This window comes from Triturus cristatus, chromosome 3_2 (genome assembly GCF_964204655.1).
Source record: "Triturus cristatus chromosome 3_2, aTriCri1.1, whole genome shotgun sequence".
Classification (NCBI taxonomy): Eukaryota; Metazoa; Chordata; class Amphibia; order Caudata; family Salamandridae; genus Triturus; species Triturus cristatus.
This window is the reverse complement of record NC_140584.1, coordinates 1063538987-1063558239: the sequence shown is the minus strand read 5'-3', so window position 1 is coordinate 1063558239 and position 19253 is coordinate 1063538987. Positions and strand designations below refer to the sequence as shown.

At 45.3% G+C, this 19253-nt stretch overlaps 1 protein-coding gene across 7 annotated transcripts in view; it reads right to left on the bottom strand.

Annotated features, from left to right (window-relative positions):
* Nucleotides 1-19253, bottom strand: part of GTF2I (general transcription factor IIi) — a 1662009-nt gene that overhangs the window by 104806 nt on the left and 1537950 nt on the right. For all 7 annotated transcript variants that reach the window (XM_085649796.1, XM_085649797.1, XM_085649793.1 and 4 more), the window contains 3 exons: nt 14617-14645; nt 13674-13745; nt 7231-7272 (listed from right to left, as the gene is read on the bottom strand). In XM_085649796.1, the coding sequence (XP_085505922.1) occupies nt 7231-7272; nt 13674-13745; nt 14617-14645 (143 nt within the window). The remainder of the gene's footprint in view (nt 1-7230; nt 7273-13673; nt 13746-14616; nt 14646-19253) is intronic.

Genomic DNA, 19253 nt, shown 5'->3' with positions numbered 1-19253 from the left:
AAAAGCAGGAAATGTTTGATCCGGTACCACAGGTTCTGGAGCCGTTCGAGGAGGCATCAAGTTTGGCATCAGTTGCAGCGCCGTGGACCCTCGGAGCCAGAGGTGGAGGAGTTGACTACATCAACGGTGGAGGTGTTGCATCTCTCGAAGCCAGTTGAGTCACTGCCCTCTGAGTCAGAGAAGGGTCCGGAGTCACCCCTGGTGAAGGAGTCGAAAAGATCTCATCCCTGTGATGACGTTTGGGGCACGCCTTCGGAGTCGCATCTTTCGAAGAGCGACACCCAGAACCATGGCGCTGCTTCTTCTTGTGCTTCTTAGAAGACCTTGAGTCGGCAACTTTGAGCGGGTACAAGACCTCCAGCGACCTCTCTTCTGCTTTTTGGTCTTGGCCTCCCTCTCCTACTGCGCCTTCGAATTCATGCGCTTGCACGAAGTGCATGTCCTGACATCATGATCTGACGAAAGGCACCATAAACAGTCTTCATGGGGGGTCAGTGATGGGCATCTGGCCCCCACACTCTCTGAATGGCTTCAAATCTGACTTCCTTGGGGTAGTTATGTTCAACGGCTACAAAATCGCAACAACAGCAACAAAGAAACTCCCAGAAATGGAGAGCCTGGGAAAAAACGGTTATGCTTCGATGGCGCTGAAAAAAGGGAACTGACGTTAGCACGCCGACTAGGTCTTCTTATGGCTCCGATGAAGTCACAAGGAGTCACGTCCGGAGCGGTTCCATTGTGACGTCCTCGTCAACTTGGGAGAGCTGAGGAGAAAAGTTTCATTGGAATGCTGCACATTGGGGTAATTCAAAAGGTGAGGAATCCACAGGTAGATGTACCCATACGAAATATGTATCTATTGAGGGAGACTCCTAGATAGGTCATCTGTAGACATTGTGGCACCCACCTTTTCACTCATGGATCTATGAACAAAGCTCTGTCTTGAGAACAATCAATCATGAATACATTTATTAAATACAATCCACAATGATCGTATTAAAACTGTATGCTTTAACGTCCAAAACCCCAGTTGAGAAGAACAAGTTACTTACCTTCGGTAACACTTTTTCTGGTGGATACAGTATCTGCCTGTGGATTCCTCACCTTGTGAATATCCCCTGCGCCAGCATTCCATGTAACTTTTTTCCCCAGCTCTCTACGCCGACGTGGACGACGTCATAATGCATCGGCTCCGCTCGCGACTCCGTATGACATCACCGGAGCCATAAGAGAGCCACGTCGGCGTGATGACATCAGTTCCACCCATTTTTTCCGTGCCTCCGAGGCGCACAGGTGGACCAACGACAGATACAAAGTATACACAGTATACAATATACAATCATATACACAAAGCATACAAGGAAAAGGAAAGCTAAATAAAACAAGCATTTCCTACCAATATATAAGAAAGTGTAACAACATCTCAAGCAAGACAACCTTTAAGGTATACAAAGGTGGACAACAGGGAGGCGGGTGGGCCAGTGAGGAATCCACAGGCAGATACTGTATCCACCAGAAAAAGCGTTACCGAAGGTAAGTAACTTGTTCTTCTGATGGATACATCTGCCAGTGGATTCCTCACCTTGTGAATAGATTCCCACAGCAGTCCCCACTCCCGGAGGAGGGTGTCCACCTTCCTATACCAGAAAGTCTTGCAAGACAGAGCGCGCAAAGTGGCCCTCCCTCCTCATCTCAGAGTCCAAGCAATAATGCTTTGCGAAAGTATGGAGGGAGGCCCAAGTCGCGGCTTTACAGATATCTGCCACAGGAACACCCCTGGCCAAAGCAGATGTAGATGATTTAGCTCTAGTTGAATGAGCTCTAATACCCTCAGGAGGAGTCTTACCAGCCAGGGCGTAGCAGATCTTGATGGCAAGGATAATCCATCTCGACAAAGTGCGCTTGTGCACCGCTCTTCCTTTCGAATGACCCACATAGCCCACGAAGAGCTGATCGTCCAGACAAAAGTCTTTCGTTCTGTCCAAATAAAAACTCACAGCCCTCTTTGGATCCAGGCGATGGAGTCTTTCCTCCTCTTTGGAAGGATGAGGAGGTGGATAAAAAACAGGGAGAGTAATGGACTGCCCCAAATGAAACGGAGTAACAACTTTTGGCAGGAAAGCAGCCCTGGTCCTGAGAACCATCCTTTCAGCATGTAATGTAAGAAAAGGGGGTTTAGAACTAAGAGCCTGAAGCTCACTCACCCTCCTTGCCGAGGTTATGGCTACAAGAAAGACCACCTTAAAGGACAACAGCCTCAAAGGACAGCTATGAAGAGGCTCAAACGGGGACCCCATCAGAAAAGTTAAGACAAGATTAAGGTCCCACTGTGGCCTTACAAAGGGAGTGGGAGGAAACATATTTGTAAGGTCCTTGATAAACCTCAGAACAACCGGAGATTTAAATAGAGACGGTTGATCAGGAAGGCATAGAGAAGCCGATAAGGCCGAAAGATAGCCCTTGACCGTGGCAACAGCACAGCCCTGCTGAGCCAAGGAAAGAGCATACTGGAGCACATCAGAAAGATGAGCTTTTAAAGGGTCAATGGATCTCTCTCCACACCATTTAACAAATTTAGACCACCTGTAGGAGTATATGGACTTGGTGGCGTGTCGCCTGGCCGGTAAAATAACATCCACCACATCAGGCGGGAGAGAGAATGAACTCAGGTTGCACCGTTCAATCGCCAGGCATGAAGGTGTAAACTCTGGAGGTGGGGGTGTAGAACCTGCCCCTCCGACTGCGAGAGGAGGTCTGCCCTCAGAGGGAGACGGAGCGGAGGGCACAAGGAGAGGTGGAGAAGATCTGTGTACCACACCCTTCTTGGCCAATCCGGGGCGATCAATACAACTTGGGCCCGGTCGTGGCGAATCTTCCTCAGAACCCGAGGAATCAAGGGTATGGGAGGAAACGCGTAAAGGAGTCGCGAGCCCCAACCCAACTGAAACGCGTCCCCCAACGCCCCCTGCATCGGAAACTGGAGACTGCAGAATGACGGGCAGTGCGCGTTCTCGCGGGTGGCAACCAGGTCCACCCGAGGTGTCCCCCAAGTCCGAAAGACATGACGAACCACCTCCGGATGGAGCCTCCACTTGTGGTCGGCGGAGAACTGCCGACTGAGACTGTCCGCACGTACGTTCAGCACCACGGCCAGATGATTTGCCATCAGACAAATCCGATGGACCTGAGCCCAGGTCCACAGACGTAGGGCCTCCCTGCATAGACAAAGAGACCCCACTCCTCCCGGTTTGTTGACATACCACATTGCGGTAGTGTTGTCCGTCAGGACCTGAACAGACTGACCGCGAAGGGAAGGGAGGAAGGCCTTGAGCGCCAAACGATGAAGCAACCTTTCCTCTGGAGACCAAAGACCCTTGATCTCCAGATCCCCCAGATGAGCGCCCCACCCCAGGGTGGAGGCATCCGTTATCACTGTGGCCACCGATGGAGGCAGATGGAAGGGCTTTCCTTGAGACAGATTGCCCTCCACGCTCCACCAAGATAGATCCGCCGCAGGTTCTCTGGAGATCCTGATCGACTCCCTGAGATCTCCGTTGTGCTGATACCACTGCTTGCGGAGACACCACTGGAGTGCCCTCATGTGCCAGCGTGCATGGTTGACCAACAGGATGCAGGAATCGAACAGACCGAGAAGGCGAAGGACCTTCAGAACTGGAACAACCGCTCCATTGTGGAATAAAGGGACCATCTCCTGTATGTCGAGAATTCTTTGAGGAGGAGGAAATGCTCGACACACAGTAGTGTCCAGTACTGCCCCTATAAACAGGCTGCGTTGAGAGGGCACCAGGTGAGATTTGGGCACATTTATCGAAAAACCCAAGTCGAATAACAGCTGAGATGTTACCTGCAGATGACACTGCACCATCTCTGGGGACTCTGCCTTCAGAAGCCAGTCGTCCAGGTAGGGGAAAACTGGAATCCCCGACCCCCTGAGATGAGCAGCCACCACTGCCATCACCTGCGCGAAGACTCGAGGTGCGGTAGTAAGACCAAACGGGAGGACCGCAAACTGGTAATGTTGCGACCCAACCGTAAAACGGAGATACTTCCTGTGCGACTTCAGGATTGGGACATGGAAGTACGCGTCCTGCAAGTCGAGCTACACCATCCAGTCTCCTTGCTGCAACGCTTGAAGAACCTGCGCAAGGGTCAGCATCTTGAATTTCTCCTGTTTCAGGTAAAAGTTCAAGATTCTGAGGTCCAGTATCGGACGCAATCTGCCGTCCTTTTTGGGGATCAGGAAATACCGGGAGTAGCATCCCTGACCCCTTTCCTGCTCCGGAACCACCTCTATCGCACCCTTTTGAAACAAAGCTAGAACCTCCTTCTGCAGAAGAAGCAGATGGTCCTCTGAGCAGTAACCTTGGCAAGGAGGGTAAGGGGGAGGAAACTCCCGAAAGGGAAGGGCGTACCCAGTCTCCACGAGGTTTAAAACCTAAAGGTCTGTCGTAACAGATTTCCAACCCCGCAGAAAGTAGGACACCCGACCCCCCACAGGTCTTACATGATCCGGGATGGGGGATCTAGGGCTGCTTCCCTGAAGCCTCATTGGGAGCAGAGGAGAAGGAAGAAGAAGAGGGGTTGCGTCCAGAACCTCTCCGACCCCTTTGTCTCCCCCTATAGGACCTATAGAGGGAATTCTGCGCTGCTGCTGCTGTTGGAAGGAGCAAAAGGAAGTTCTTCCGAAACCCCTAAACTTTTTAAAACCAGATCTCTTAGCAGGAGCTTGCAGACCCAAAGACTTCGCCGTTACCCTGCTGTCTTTAAATCTTTGTAGGGCGGAGTCAGCTTTCTCTCCAAATAACTTCTGTCCATCAAACGGCAAATCCACTAATGTGGCCTGAACATCCGCGGAGAAGCCAGAAGAACGGAGCCATGCCTGCCTTCTTGTGGCTATGGAAGAGCCCATTATCCTCGCCACCGAATCTGCTGTATCGAGCCCTGATTGGATCACCTGTCTAGCAGCAGCCTGTGTGTCTGCAACTACCTCCATGAAGGACGCCTTATCACCCTCAGGCAGCTTAGGGGCTAAAGACTTCATTGAGTCCATTAAGGCATGCACATAACGACCCAGCAAGCACGTGGCATTGGTAGACTTTAGTGCCATACTTCCCGAAGAGAAAGTCTTCTTAGCCGCCTGGTCAACCTTTTTGGACTCCCTATCTGCAGCAGACTGAGGGAACGCCCCTGAAGCATGCTTCGAGCAGGATGCCTGCACAACCAGGCTCTCTGGAGACGGGTGTGTAGAAAGACAATCCGGATCCCCAGGTGCCACCCTGTATCTTCTCGCCACCTGCCTGGAAACCGCCGGAGAAGAAAGTGGTTTTCGCCATACCTCCAAAACAGGCTCCAAAATGGCCTCATTAAAAGGCAGTAAAGGCTCTGAAGTTGAAGTAGGTGAGTGCAGGACCTCCGCCAGCAGGTTAGACTTATATTCCGCAGAGGGTAACTGCAAATCTAACAGTTCTGCGGCCTTTTTAATAACCACATGGTAAGGAGCCAATTCCTGTGGTAGAGAGGATCTAGCTGAAGTATGCTCCCACTCAGGGGTCGTATCCAGGCCACTAGCCTCCTGTATCCCCTCAAACTCATCAGAGGACGTGTCCACTTCACCTTCCTCTACCTCCACTCTGTACCTTTCTTCATCCAAGACCCTTTGGGCCTCCCTTCTTGAATGAATCCGTGGAGCCGGCATCGTCGACGTCGTACGCGGCGTCGGTGGAGCCAGAGGTGTTAGAGTCGGCGGCGCCAAAGACGGAGTCGGCGGCGCCGGACGCGGCGCCGAGGGAGTTGGCAACTGCGTCGAGGAAGGCTCCGAAGCAGGACGATCCAGCCGAAGTCGTGATGGATCCCCAGACGGCGCCGGAAACTGCCACGAAGGCGCCATCGGCAGAAAGGGCATAATCGGGGCCTAAGCGTAATGCTGCGGCACCCCCAAAGTATACGCCATAGGACCCACGGGACCAGTTGGTGCACCGGATGGGAAGGCAGCCCGATTGAAGATTCCATACATGGCATTTAAAAAATGCGAAGAATCAGTACCTGGAGCCGGGAACTGAGGATAAGGAACCGGACCTGTATCCTTCTGCGAAGTATCTGGCAACGGCGCCGCAGTGTCCTCCGCCGGAGCTGAAGAATCCTCAGGCCTTGGAGAAGGCTCCCTACTTTGTTCCTGCTCACGATCAGAAACAGGCGACTCCACTGGAACAGGAGACGACGTCGGAGAAGGCGCCGGTGACTGAGCCGAGGACTGCGCCGGTGACCGCGTTGGAGCCCGCTTCGGCGAAGGAGAACCTTCCGGAGACTTCGAAGGAGAAGGTGACAATTCCTTACTTCGGCGTCGTCGAGGTGAAGCCGATCTCGACCTCCTGTTCTTTGAAGACCGGCGCCGAGAAGAATGTTTCCTTTTTTTATGATGTTTCTTCGACTTCGATGATCTCGAAGTCGACGACTCCGGCCTCGACTTCTCCTTCTTTCTACCTCTCTTCTCCTTTCCGACCTTGGCCATAAACAGCTTCGCCTTCCTCTCCTTCAATGCCTTCGGATTCATCCTCCTACAGCTTGAACAACCCTCAACATCGTGGTCAGACGAAAGGCACCACAAACAATCATCATGGGGGTCCGTTATAGACATGTAGCCCCCACATTCCCTACAGGGCTTAAAACCCTACTTCCTCATCGAAGACATTACAGATTTTCGACAACAGTAACACCTAACAACTACAAAGTAGCAGGAGAGTACTGGAAAAACCGTTGCGCGTCGACGGCGTGGAAAAAAGGGAACAGACGTCATCACGCCGACGTGGCTCTCTTATGGCTCCGGTGACATCATACGGAGTCGCGAGCGGAGCCGATGCATTATGACGTCGTCCACGTCGGCGTAGAGAGCTGGGGAAAAAAGTTCCGTGGAATGCTGGCGCAGGGGATATTCACAAGTTGAGGAATCCACTGGCAGATGTATCCATCAGAAACAATGATTTTTACATTGTAGTCATCTCAGATGTTCCAAAACTACATTAATAAACTTAAATAAAAGGCAGAAACATTTTTTTTAAAACTGGCAGTGCACACCGCTATTACTGCTGAGTCGCCATTGGATCTGACGGTTTTTAAATAATCCGAACTCACACTGTGTATACATGAACAATGAAAGCAGGCGCCATACATTTAGTATAAGATTGGTTCCGCGAAAACATCATTAGCGCTTACCTTCGGAGGCAGATGTTTCTATGGCACTCTTTATGGCCGCATCTTAAAAGAGAATAAAGTTAGTCAGGTAAAATGTTAGAAAAAGAAAAAAGTTATATACCAATGGCTCAATTCTTTGCTTCCCTGTAATTTTGAAGCAGCTCAGCTCCAGTCTACCAATATGCCAACTATTTTCTACTCGTGGAACCAGAGGGCCTCCTATGCCCCGGGTGTTGTACTGATGTTGCACTACACAGCCCTAATGTGATAATAACCTTGTGAAGGAGTAACCAAAGTAGGTCCAGACAGGCCAGACCATGGCAGATTTCCACAAAAGGTAAATTTACATAGAAAGAGTCCATACAGAACTCATTCGCTTAGCAGATATGATGAAGTTGCCATGAGTCTAGTCCCCCTGAACTACGTTGGACCACTCAGTTGCCAGATGTTTACAGACACAGACAGCTCGAAAAAGGACTAAGAAGGGGAGGTGGCAGGCAATAAATAATCAGCAGTCTCAGCAAATTACCCAACAAAACCCAATGTGCTCAAGGTAGGTAATGTCTTCTTTTATAAAGGAGAGTATTTCCTCTGCAGATTGCTTACCATGATCTCATATCGATAGTCACGTTTGACGAGTGAGTGCAATAGTACCATAGGATGAAACGAACAGTACCGGACGACTTGGAAGCAAAACCACTGTTTTGCCCTTAGGAACTCATGCACAGCAAATGTGAAATCAGCAATAAAAAGATCAACATGCGGGTCATTTTAAAAATAGTGTCCAATGATGCTGTATAACAAGGGCTAGCAAAGACATTCTTGAAGCATTAAAAAAGAAAAAACAACACGGAACTTGGTGCAAATTCTTGAGCACGTACAAAAATAAAAATCATTAATTATAAATTGAAACATTTATACTAATCAGTATTAGTAGGGCCCGCAAATTTGATCATTTGGTCTACGATTCCCACAGATAATCTACTGTGGTTGACATTATCTACTAAAAAAGGGGCCATGCATTTAAAATTATATGTAATGCAAAACGATTATGTGAGATTCAGGTTGGAGTCAGTTCGTACCAGAATTGCACTTGTTAAGCTGCTCTGCGTATCAAAATGCATTCAGGTTCGGTCATTTGTCGGAAATCTACTACTCGGGTACACCAGATTAAAAGTGTAACAGGAATACACCAAAGGACTTTTTGCAAATTTATCATCTCATACATGGCTAATAATATGTAAATATTTCTTAATAAAAATTTATGGGAGCTGCAAGTTTGGTGAATTAATCTACTGATCCTAGGTCTACTTAACTTGATGCAGGAGTGAGAGGGTTCAAAACAAAAATGTCCTGCAGGACGGAACAGAGAAAATTCTGATTGCAACCGGCCTGACTGTCAAGGCTACAGTGCTTTATGAACCTGTGCACTGATGCCCAGGTAGCAGCTTGACAAATGTCTACATGCTAGAGTTGTAGCCGCAGCCTTCACTTGAGTAGAAGGAGCTGTCAATCCTTTAGGAGGCTGCTTCTTGGCTAGCACATAGCAGATTTTTATGCAGAGGACTATCCACCTAGAGAGGGTTACTTTCTGCACCGCTTTGCCATTCTTTGCTCCCGAAAAGCCCACATAAAGTTTATCGTCCATCTGATGGTCCTTTGTACGATCTATGTAGAAACGTACAAAGCGTTTCATAATTTGTGAACCCGTAAAGACAGTAGTATGTATTTATTTCATATTAAGCCTTTCCAATTGTTTTCAATGTAGTTCAGTTCGTTTTAATTATTCCTCACGATATCGATGGTTCTCTTGCTATTATTAAATTCAAGCAGAGGCCAGTTCCTTGTTAAAACGCGTAGCTTCTCGAAAACGCGTAGCGTCTCGTCTCGAGACGCTACGCGTTTTAACAAGGAACTGGCCTCCGCTTGAATTTAATAATAGCAAGAGAACCATCGATATCGTGAGGAATAATTAAAACGAACTGAACTACATTGAGAACAATTGGAAAGGCTTAGTATGAAATAAATACATACTACTGTCTTTACGGGTTCACAAATTATGAAACGCTTTGTACGATTAAATATGTACTAGAATTGAGGATTAATCATAAGAAGATACAAGTGCGACATTAGGGACGAAGTGAATTGACACACTCCCCCCTGGCTATTTAGGATAACGATCATGAAGCCCCATTTCTGTATTGATTGTACTTGCTAGAGAGAGCTGTTTTTAAAGTGTTGGTCCTGAAGAAGGTGTTACATAATATATACTGCACTGAAACGCGTCGACAAGAGGACACAATTGTATTTGTTGTTTTTATATCTCAATCTTTATTGTACTTTCTATCTTTATTTTAAGTGTTTTATTTTATGTTAGATTTATTATGTGTAACTATTGATTAGAATCGTCAAACATGAATTATTGTGAATGAATAATTATGGTTGTGTTTTTATATGAATGCTGTTTTCTGATGTTTACTGCAATACATTAAGCAGTTTTGGATACAATATTGTTATACAGTTTGTGATATAGGAATTTTTTATAAAAATAATACATCCTATTCTTGCTGTGCTATAGTCTTTAGATTTCTTGTCTTCTGGTTCATTATATATTGTATATAATTTTACCGTTGGAGTATTTCGAATGAACCCAAAAGGGAAGTCTTTTAGTTTTGAATACTTTACATACCCGGTCCCTTTTGGTTAAACCTGGGAAACTCTCTCTTTTTGTACTTAGCTAAAATAACTAGTACAACCTCTGGAGGAAATTTGCTGTGACCACTCAATCTGCACTCACAAGATGCACTGGAACCACTAGGATGACTCGTACCCAGTGGGTCTTGATTTTCTTTGGAATTCGAGCCAAGAGTGATAGCTGCAGAAAGGCATACAGGAGTCACGGAATTCCACTTTAGACAGAATGCGTCTCAGAGAGAGGGAGAAAGGAGAGAGCGAGGGAGAAAGGAGAGCGAGAGGGAGAGAGCGAGAGGGAGAGAGCGAGAGGGAGAGAGCGAGAGGGAGAGAGCGAGAGGGAGAGAGCGAGAGGGAGAGAGAGGGAGAGAGCGAGAGAGAGAGAGAGAGAGAAAGAGAAAGAGCGCGAGAGTCTTCTTGGGAACTGCAGCACGCACAAATACTGACACTGCATTCTCTCTGCAGTGGTGAAAAGTTTGTAGGTGGAGGAGTCTCTGCCAGTCCAATTGCAGCATGGCAGACCCACCAGCATGTCTTTTTCATTCTCTTCCAAAACCTGGATGAACTGTGATAGGTTCCCTTTGCTGTTGAGCCCACTGAGACTTGAGATCTAATTGCAGAGACTGCATCTGCCACCTGGATCACTCCACTAGCAACCATATGCAGAATGTCAAAATTCTCAGAGCCACTCTCACTGAAACCCATGGTCAAGGCTTAAACAACAGGATCATAGTTCGAATGTACTGGACTCGTTGAACCTGAGGGAAGGATCAAAACCGCACCATATCCAGGATAGCTCAGATGAACAATAGCTTCTTTGTAGGCATCAGGTGTTAGTATGACACGCTGATCAAAAACCCCCCAAAAGTTAATTTCTGACATTTTGCGACCCTGCCTTCAACAGACAGTTATCGAAGTAGGGGGAACACTGGAATACTTGACCGCTGAGATGTGCTCCGACTACGACTATGACTTTAGTGAACACCAGCCGGGGAACTGGTGAGACTGAAGGGAAGCAAGAAAACTGAAAATGATCTTGGAACACCTGTAGGACAGTAATGTGAAAACAGGCATATTACATGTCTAACGCTAGCATTCAGCCTCCTGGATCCAAGGCAGATAGAACCTGCTCCAATGTGAGCATCCTGAATTTGACCTTTTTCGGGAAGAAGAGGAGAGGGCAAAGGTCTAAAATAGGATGAAGGCCTCCATCCTTCTTCGGTACCAAGAATAGCAGGAGTAGCATCCAGACCCTACTTCCAATACTGGAACTATCTCTATGGCTCCACTGTCCAAAACAGCCTTGACTTTCTGACCCAGAATGGACAAATGGTCGTCAGACAGCTGCTCTGATATTGCCGGAATATGTGGTGTGTCCGATCTGAAGTGCCCGTTTTTCAGATGTAATACTATGCCACCGGTAGAGGAAATAACTTATCATCCCTGAACAGGGTGGCTTAGAAGATGCAGTGAGAAGGGGAGGGGAATGGGCAGTACATTTCCCCTTGAGGGTAAGCTTCATTAAAAGGGAGGTGTGATTCGTAGGTCACTTTCCCAGTTCACAGGACCTCCATCGGTACATTAGTCTTGACCTCAATAAATGGAAGGTTCAAGTTGAGAAATCCAACAGCACACTCGATAATTAGAGTGAAAGAGGCGGATTCTTCTGTGGAGGGGCACAGGGAAACTTAACCCTGATTCAGGGGAGGTATTCAAGCCACTAACCTCCTGAAGGTCCATGAAATGGTTCTCATTATCATATTAGTGGGATGCATCATCCCCATCATCTCCATTGTAATCAGCATATCATGTTGAGTATGCTCGAATCAAACCCAAATATGTTTTGGCTTGTTTGAGGGTGATTTCTGGGCAGGCGAAGTCTATTGTTAGATTCAGAAGAAAATTTGACCAGTTGTATTGGAACATGAGCGGTACATGTCATGGTGGATTTATCTCTGAGTCAGACAAGATAACTGGGTCCTCCTCTGGCTTCACAGCTGGTGTCGACATGACAGGAACTGGTATGGATTGTGATTCCGGGTTAAAAGCCATCAGAGGCATCTGTCCCAGAGTCAGGACATACTACGCTGCAGAGTCAGGAGGTACAGACGATGTCGAGGATGGTTCTGCAGATGGTAATCAGAGTGGAGGCTTCCTCAGATTCATGAGGCAGTAAGACACACGAGAAAGAGAGCCAGAAAGGAGCAGAAAATCTGCAACATGGCCACATTGAAGACCTATAGCTGTTGCGTCGCCGCTGATGGACCCAGAGAGGCACCTTTACGTCTATATGATCTCTCTACTCCAAAGTGCCAGGACAAAGAAGAATCCCGTTTCGTCTTTTGTTTCTTATTCAATTTGGACTTTTATGAAGATTTGAGTGGGAGGAAGATCTTTCGTGGAAATAGCTTAGAGGACAGGAGCGTTTCTGCACCCTCAACTGCGAGAGAGACAGGCCTTACACGCCTTTTGTTAATGTTCATTGACATATACGTTTTGGCTTTGTGTCCTTAGATTTTAACCAAGAGGAGTCATTGGAGGAAATGGAGTTGTGCGATGACTCTAGACACCAGACACACCTCTTGGTGATCTGTCACAGACATCTTGTTTGAGACAGTCCATACAACACAAACACTGCACTTTTCGGTTGGAACATACACCTTGCACATTGGAAAAAGAAGTTTGAATAGAAAAAAGTTAATCAGAGATGAGGTTAATTCTTTAGGAGCGAGCCCCGGGCCCTCATTCAACTATGCAGAAAGATAGGAACTGATGTCAGTGTACAGGGGAGGAGTATTTGTGTGTCACTTCTGCTGTGGGACGGAGCCAATGCAGAGCCGTACAAAGCCACTTGCTGTAATGCACAAACAATGCTGAGAAAACTCTGCTGATCTAGTCTAGCGAATGGGGGTATTCACAAGGTGAAGAATCTACAGTACGAATCACCCTTCAGAAAATATATTCTTGTCGTTCTTACTGTAAATGTTTCTGATGAAACTTTGTCAGACCTCTTCAAACTGAGTTTGGGACTCAGAGTTTGGTACAGATGACCCATTCCCTCACTGGTCCAGGTGCTTTCAAATAGTCTACAATTGTGAATTCATCCCCGGCTGAAGCACTATCTTACAAGAGATCCCTTTTTATTTCTGCTTACAAACAATTTACTCTTGGTGTCCAAAAGTAGGTGTGCCACCAAGAGCTTGTTACCACTCTCTGCTTCTGTAGACTAGTCCAGGTCAAATGCATAATGAAATATACACCCTCTGTGGTGTAGCATAAGAAGTCAAGACTAAACTTTTACCCACTTGTAAACCCACCTGGTGAAAGGGCGACAATTTTTGACCATCTTTTTAGAGACATCCTGTTTAGCACAAGCTATTCATCAAAGTGACTCTTGTACTATCAGTCCAATATCCCTTTTCCCAAACATTATCCTGTTTAGCACAAGCTATTCATCAAAGTGACTCTTGTACTATCAGTCCAATATCCCTTTTCCCAAACATTAACAGGATGTCCAAGGCACAAAGGGTTGAAACATCCTTACATAATATTACACCATCTGTAGCACTGCAAGACATCTTTTCTTGATATAGAATTAAAGATCCTTGGTTGAGCAACCAGGCGCCACAATCTGCAGGCTATAAGTATGATTAATGTATACCTTAGGCTCAGAGACATGACATGAACTAGACCTACTTACATCTCTTCACTAAGCAGTGTATATGATTCTGTATATTAACAAAAGAAGCCTCTAAAACAATGTCGGCTCTCACCTTCATTTGGTAGCGATTCCGTTTCCATTACTTCAGATAGGTCAGATTCACTTGGCTCTAATTCACTTGGAACTATGAAATAGAAAAACTGTGTCAATAGAATGGCACATTTAAAATGAAACAAAGGCATGCTGCACCTAACCATGCATCCTAACCCAACATGCAGCTGCTAAAAGTCCAATATTCACATGCTATCAACTATAAAAGTGGAGTTCAAAACGACACCAGCATAAATGTATGAAGGTATCGGGATACAGTGAGGTCTATGAAAACTGCCATTCATTAGTTCATGCATCACTACATTTTAAAGAAATGTTGTATCCTACACAATTATGATAAAAAGAAGGAATAATCTTGACTATAAAAATGATGGTCAGAATATTCTCTGGATCAGGTGCTACTAGTAGGCTTACAAAAGATGTACCACTGCCTCACACATTAAGTTCATTCGAATGTGTGTTGATAATACATCAGTTTAAAAATCATTGACCAATGAGTTAAAAATGTAACTATTCACAATGTAAAATTACATGGCCACTGTAATCCAAAATCCTCACTATCTTGGATATCCAATTATTGACTAGCCCTCGTTAGCTCGAGCAGTGAAGTTGGCTCATTAACTTGGAATGAGCGTCAATACCAGTTATGTATAGGTGTCGATAAATAAGTGCCGATTCAAAGGATTTCTTATTGGTTGAAAGGTGGGAAGACTGGAAGGCCAAGACCATTAGCCTATATTTAAAGCCCTTGTCAAATGGAAACAGCCAGTTCATGAGTTAGAACTCCCTGGCCTCTTCCAGGCCACTAAGGATGTACCATGACTCTGGTGTTTCGGAGAGAGAGATATTGCTGTACAAATATCGTTACAAATACCATTCTTCTTACAATGCTGCCAAATGGGAATTTCTCCTAAGAAACAAATTCTTCTATTTGTAAAACTTACGGTTGTTCAGAACCATCCCAGGAAATGGCCTAAAAACAAACAGTTATGAAACATCATTACTCCAAAACACATATGACAACAACAAATTCACAGTTCAGTCTGTTTCTGATTTTGCGACGATGCATTTGTATGATAAACCATCAATCAGTGTCAGAAACCCCTAACATTAAATCAATGCTAAACATCTTTTCTTCCACCTTCCTATGATCTGGTGCAAAATGTACCTAATCCACATGGAACACGTTTTTCGCAGTTCCTGAACCCTAGGTAAGTTGACAACTGGTAAGGTGTCTTTTGCTCCAGACTAGAGCCCTGTATGGCTTGATGGGGAAATCTGGTGGCAACCATTCACAGTTGGTGCCTAACATGGCTGACATTGCAGCCTGCTTCAACTCCTCTCAGAACAAAGCTCAGTAGAGTTGAGGGTACTTTCTTGATTACTTCAATGCAGAGTCCCAAAACGTCTGCAGGTTACACTCCAACTATTGCTATCCCTACACTTTCATGTCCACGTTTCTGCCACCGTTACTCTAGTGTTCATAGCACAGCTTCATAACAAACCTATACATACCTATATATGTATTTGTTTAATTTGTTGATATTTTTGGCCACTCACACAATAATAAGACCAACAAAGGCATTATAGGAAGTGAATAACGGAAGAAACCCCTTCACGTAGCAAAAGGAAAGGAGAAAAGTTAATATGAAAGCATGCACATGTGGGACAAAGGGAAGAAAACAAGTCTGTGTTCATTAAAAAAGCATGCATTGCAAAAACAATGCCTGCATTTTGTAAGGGAGAGGGTTTGGTAATAGTTGGGTGGAAAGAAAATACTAGACGGAGGCAACGTTTTCGGCTATAGGAACATGGAAGCTGAAAGCATGACTTCTTTGTTTTAGTAAAGGTATGCTGTACCCTCAAAGAAGAGTGTTATTAAAAGGAGTCCCTCGATGACCTTTGCATTGTTAGTGGTGAACATAAAAGGAACATACAGCAAAATATTTCACAGTAGACAATTTGACATCGGACCAGTAAAACAAATGAACGGGTAAAGGCAATTCGTAAATAGGACGCTGCCTTTATGACAGGCTAAAACATCCAAACAGCACACACTTCATCAACAAACAATAAAGGTCACAAACCAGCAATAGCTATGTTATTACGTAACCAAAACAAATATATCAAAAAAGACGGGCACACACTAACTTGCATTCACAAGCATCAATTAAAGTTAAATCTGCAGTCTAACAAAAGTACAACTTGATGTCTCATCACCAAAAACTAATGGATCCATGAACCCGACAATGTAACCATAGACAAAATGCCATGCCCTTAAGAGACAGCCTATCCAGGAAACGGCAGATCATGAAAAACACATGAAAAACCATGGCTGAAGGAGGCTCACCCAACTCCCACTCTCCCTTTACTTCTCTTTGCCCTTTTTTTAAAAACCTGTATTGATTGAAAAGTAACAGTCGATACATTACATTGCACCACTTTTGTGTCATACAATTATATATCAAAGCCATGCCATCACAAATTATAATCTATTCCATTTTACCTCGATACATTGTGTAATCATCACCACCATACACCAGTCAATGTCCTTATTCCAGGCGTTTATGGATGGTGTCGCTTCAACACTCCAATTACACACAATGTTTCTCTTTGCAATCATCAAGGCCAGGGTTTCCCCGGTCTGTTCTCCCCTCCCCAAATCCGTCGCTTCCCATACATTAAGCAAGCACCACTAAACCGATAACGGTAGTGCCACCTCGTATAGCCTGCTCAAGCATTGTGTTATCGAGTCCCAGTAGGTTTGAATTTTGGGGCAGACCCATACTATATGGAAGAATGTTCCTTCTTGTCCGCATCCTCTACAACAGAGTGGGTTTGATCGCCTACCCATCCTTACCAATGTGGTGCACGAGATATAAGCTCTATGTAATATTTTGAGTTGTATGAAGCGGAAGCGGGACCTAATAGCTACCTCTCTTGTGGTAAATATTTTGTTACCGGTACTATTTTTTATGCGGTAAAGTCTATTAAGAATAACTCAGTAAAATGAGAGGCAGAATCCGTGGTATTAGAGGTTTAAAAAGGCTTTATTCCTATACAAAGGAACACAATTCGAATTGTAGGCGTTCTATTCCATCACCACGAAAGTTCAGGAAGGAAGAGCATATTTTATTGACAGATAGGCAGTTTTATAGAAAATACATTACAGTGAAACAGATGCAAAAAGCGTAACAGCTGATAGTGTAGATAAAAGGTGCATACGTAGCTAATAGAGGCGTATACATGGGCGTAATTTAATAAACGTCATCATATATGATGTCACAAGTGGGTGGATCCATAAGAGAATCTTGCAATGTCAGCAGAAATATTTGGCAGAGATGCGCGCGCAGCCGCATGACGTGTGATTGACGTGCAACTAGAGGGAGAAGGGGACTTGACATTTAGCTCTACATATGGAGACAGAAGTCTGGGGTTATGTCAACCTAATCCCAAATCATATCTAATATCCTATGTTTAAAGAACTGTGTTATCCAGAAAGAGAGGTCTCTTTAGGATAGAATCTTATTCTATACTGACTATACTGACTGTTTGTGCGTGTACAAGCGTCTAAGTGTCTACACTAGATGCGAGGGGGTAGGAATATTCCATGGTAACAGGGCTATGAATTACTTGCATGAGGACAGCGAGGCCTGGCCCCTTGCACGGTAGCTGGAGGAATGTTTACCTAAACTGCTAGACAGGAATGCATCGGATGAGGGGCGGAGGAGATAATCTTGAAGGTGAAATACAGTTTTTGGCAGGCGACGGGCTGGATCAGGCACCGTTAGCCGCGCAGGGAGTAAGACAAAGTTCATGGTCACAGATGCAGGCTCAGACTGGAGCTTTCAGAGGCAGAAGGCAGGAAAAGGCTTGATGACAGAATTCGGGCCTACTCGCCTGAATCTGTAAAAATGTGGAAAGTGAACCACATAAAGTCGGTGGCCTTTCATACTTAGGAAACGAATATCTGACCCATTCATGGTGGATCTGAAAGAGGACATGTTGACGGTGGACGCACATATATTTGCGTCTTCAAAACTGGAGCAGGAGGGAACATACATGTACGTATAGCATGTACATGGAGCCGTTGGGGTCTACGATAGGGGACATAACTGATCACAAAATTCATATTTCCTCATTCCCTCCTTGTCCCCTTCGGACCCTTAGGAGATATCGATCTTCATCAATCCATCGATCTGTTCATATAGCATCATTTGCTCTTCTTTCTTCTTCCGGGATCTCGAACGAAAACTTGGATGTGGGATACACGAGGTGGCACACAGACCACAAATCGCTGGCCCACATTGTAAACATAAGCAGCAACTGAATAGTATGAGAAAGCCAATACCTAGGAAGGAGAGCATTCTCCATCCCCAGGCTGACAACACGCCCCAGAACCAACCGGACCAAGTCCAGGTGCCTGGACTCTGGTGTATCTGGCTTACAATCTTATGAAGGCGAGTTATGGCTTTATATACTGACGGCGAATTTTCTGGTATGAAAATGCAGCAACTTGATCCGATGACCCTACAAGCTCCGCCCCTATCGGCCAGGATGACGTCAAGGACAAGACGATTTTGAAGCACAACAATCCGCATAGCAGACTGCTCTTCTGTTAAATTGCCTAAGGCGGAAATAGTTTCGTTCACTACTGCTTCAAGGGTTCTGGTTAATCTACGTATCAGTTTACTATTAGTGACTGTACCTATATAGGGAAAGAAACCTTTATTGAAATCTGTGTATTTTTCCCATGCTGTTTCAGTGTAATCGACAATTGGGAGATCTCTCTGCTGTCTATTGTGTACTAAATGAGTATTTCTATGATAATCAGGAGGAGCTAGGAAAACAGGTGGTAGAAGGAATGCTATGTAACAGGTACCATCCCAATCTAAAGGTAGGCGTATATATGCGGTCTGGCCACATATAAAGTAGGAATGACGAGAAGCTCTAAATGTAGACTTGCCTTGATCACTGAATTTTATTACAGTGGTGCATTTACTATGGCCCATGTGTATGGAGCCATTCTTTCTTATACATAGTTCCCCTTTTACTGGGAATACGGACATGGCGGACAAGATTGGTGTAGCTTCAGATTCAACGTTCAGGATCATGAGGTTAAGTGTAAAATTACCTAATCCATATACTTCATTTTCTAGATCAGTTCCTGTTCTTTTGGGAAGTCCCTCCTTGTTAGGGTAGCAGACTTTAAGTAAAACTAAGTTCAGGTTTCCCCCTACCCAGTTGTCTTGATAAACTGCGGAATTTGAATCTAGGGAATTAATCAAACTAAACCATGCTCCACAGGAGCCATTGTGTGTGAACGGATAGGGAAAGAGGGGCAAAACTCCCTTATAGTTCTGATAGGGAGGGAGTCGGCCACATATCCAACAATTTGTGGCATTGCTGGTTTGATGGGAATGATGTAGCATACTAATGAATGTGTTATTGCGCAGCGCAAATCTATAGGACAATTCATGCGGAGGTAATTCGCTAAAAGAATGTTCTGCAGTTATATTATAAGCACGCTTAGGAATAGGGTAATACATGTGCAATAGGATGCTGACAATGATGATCAGAA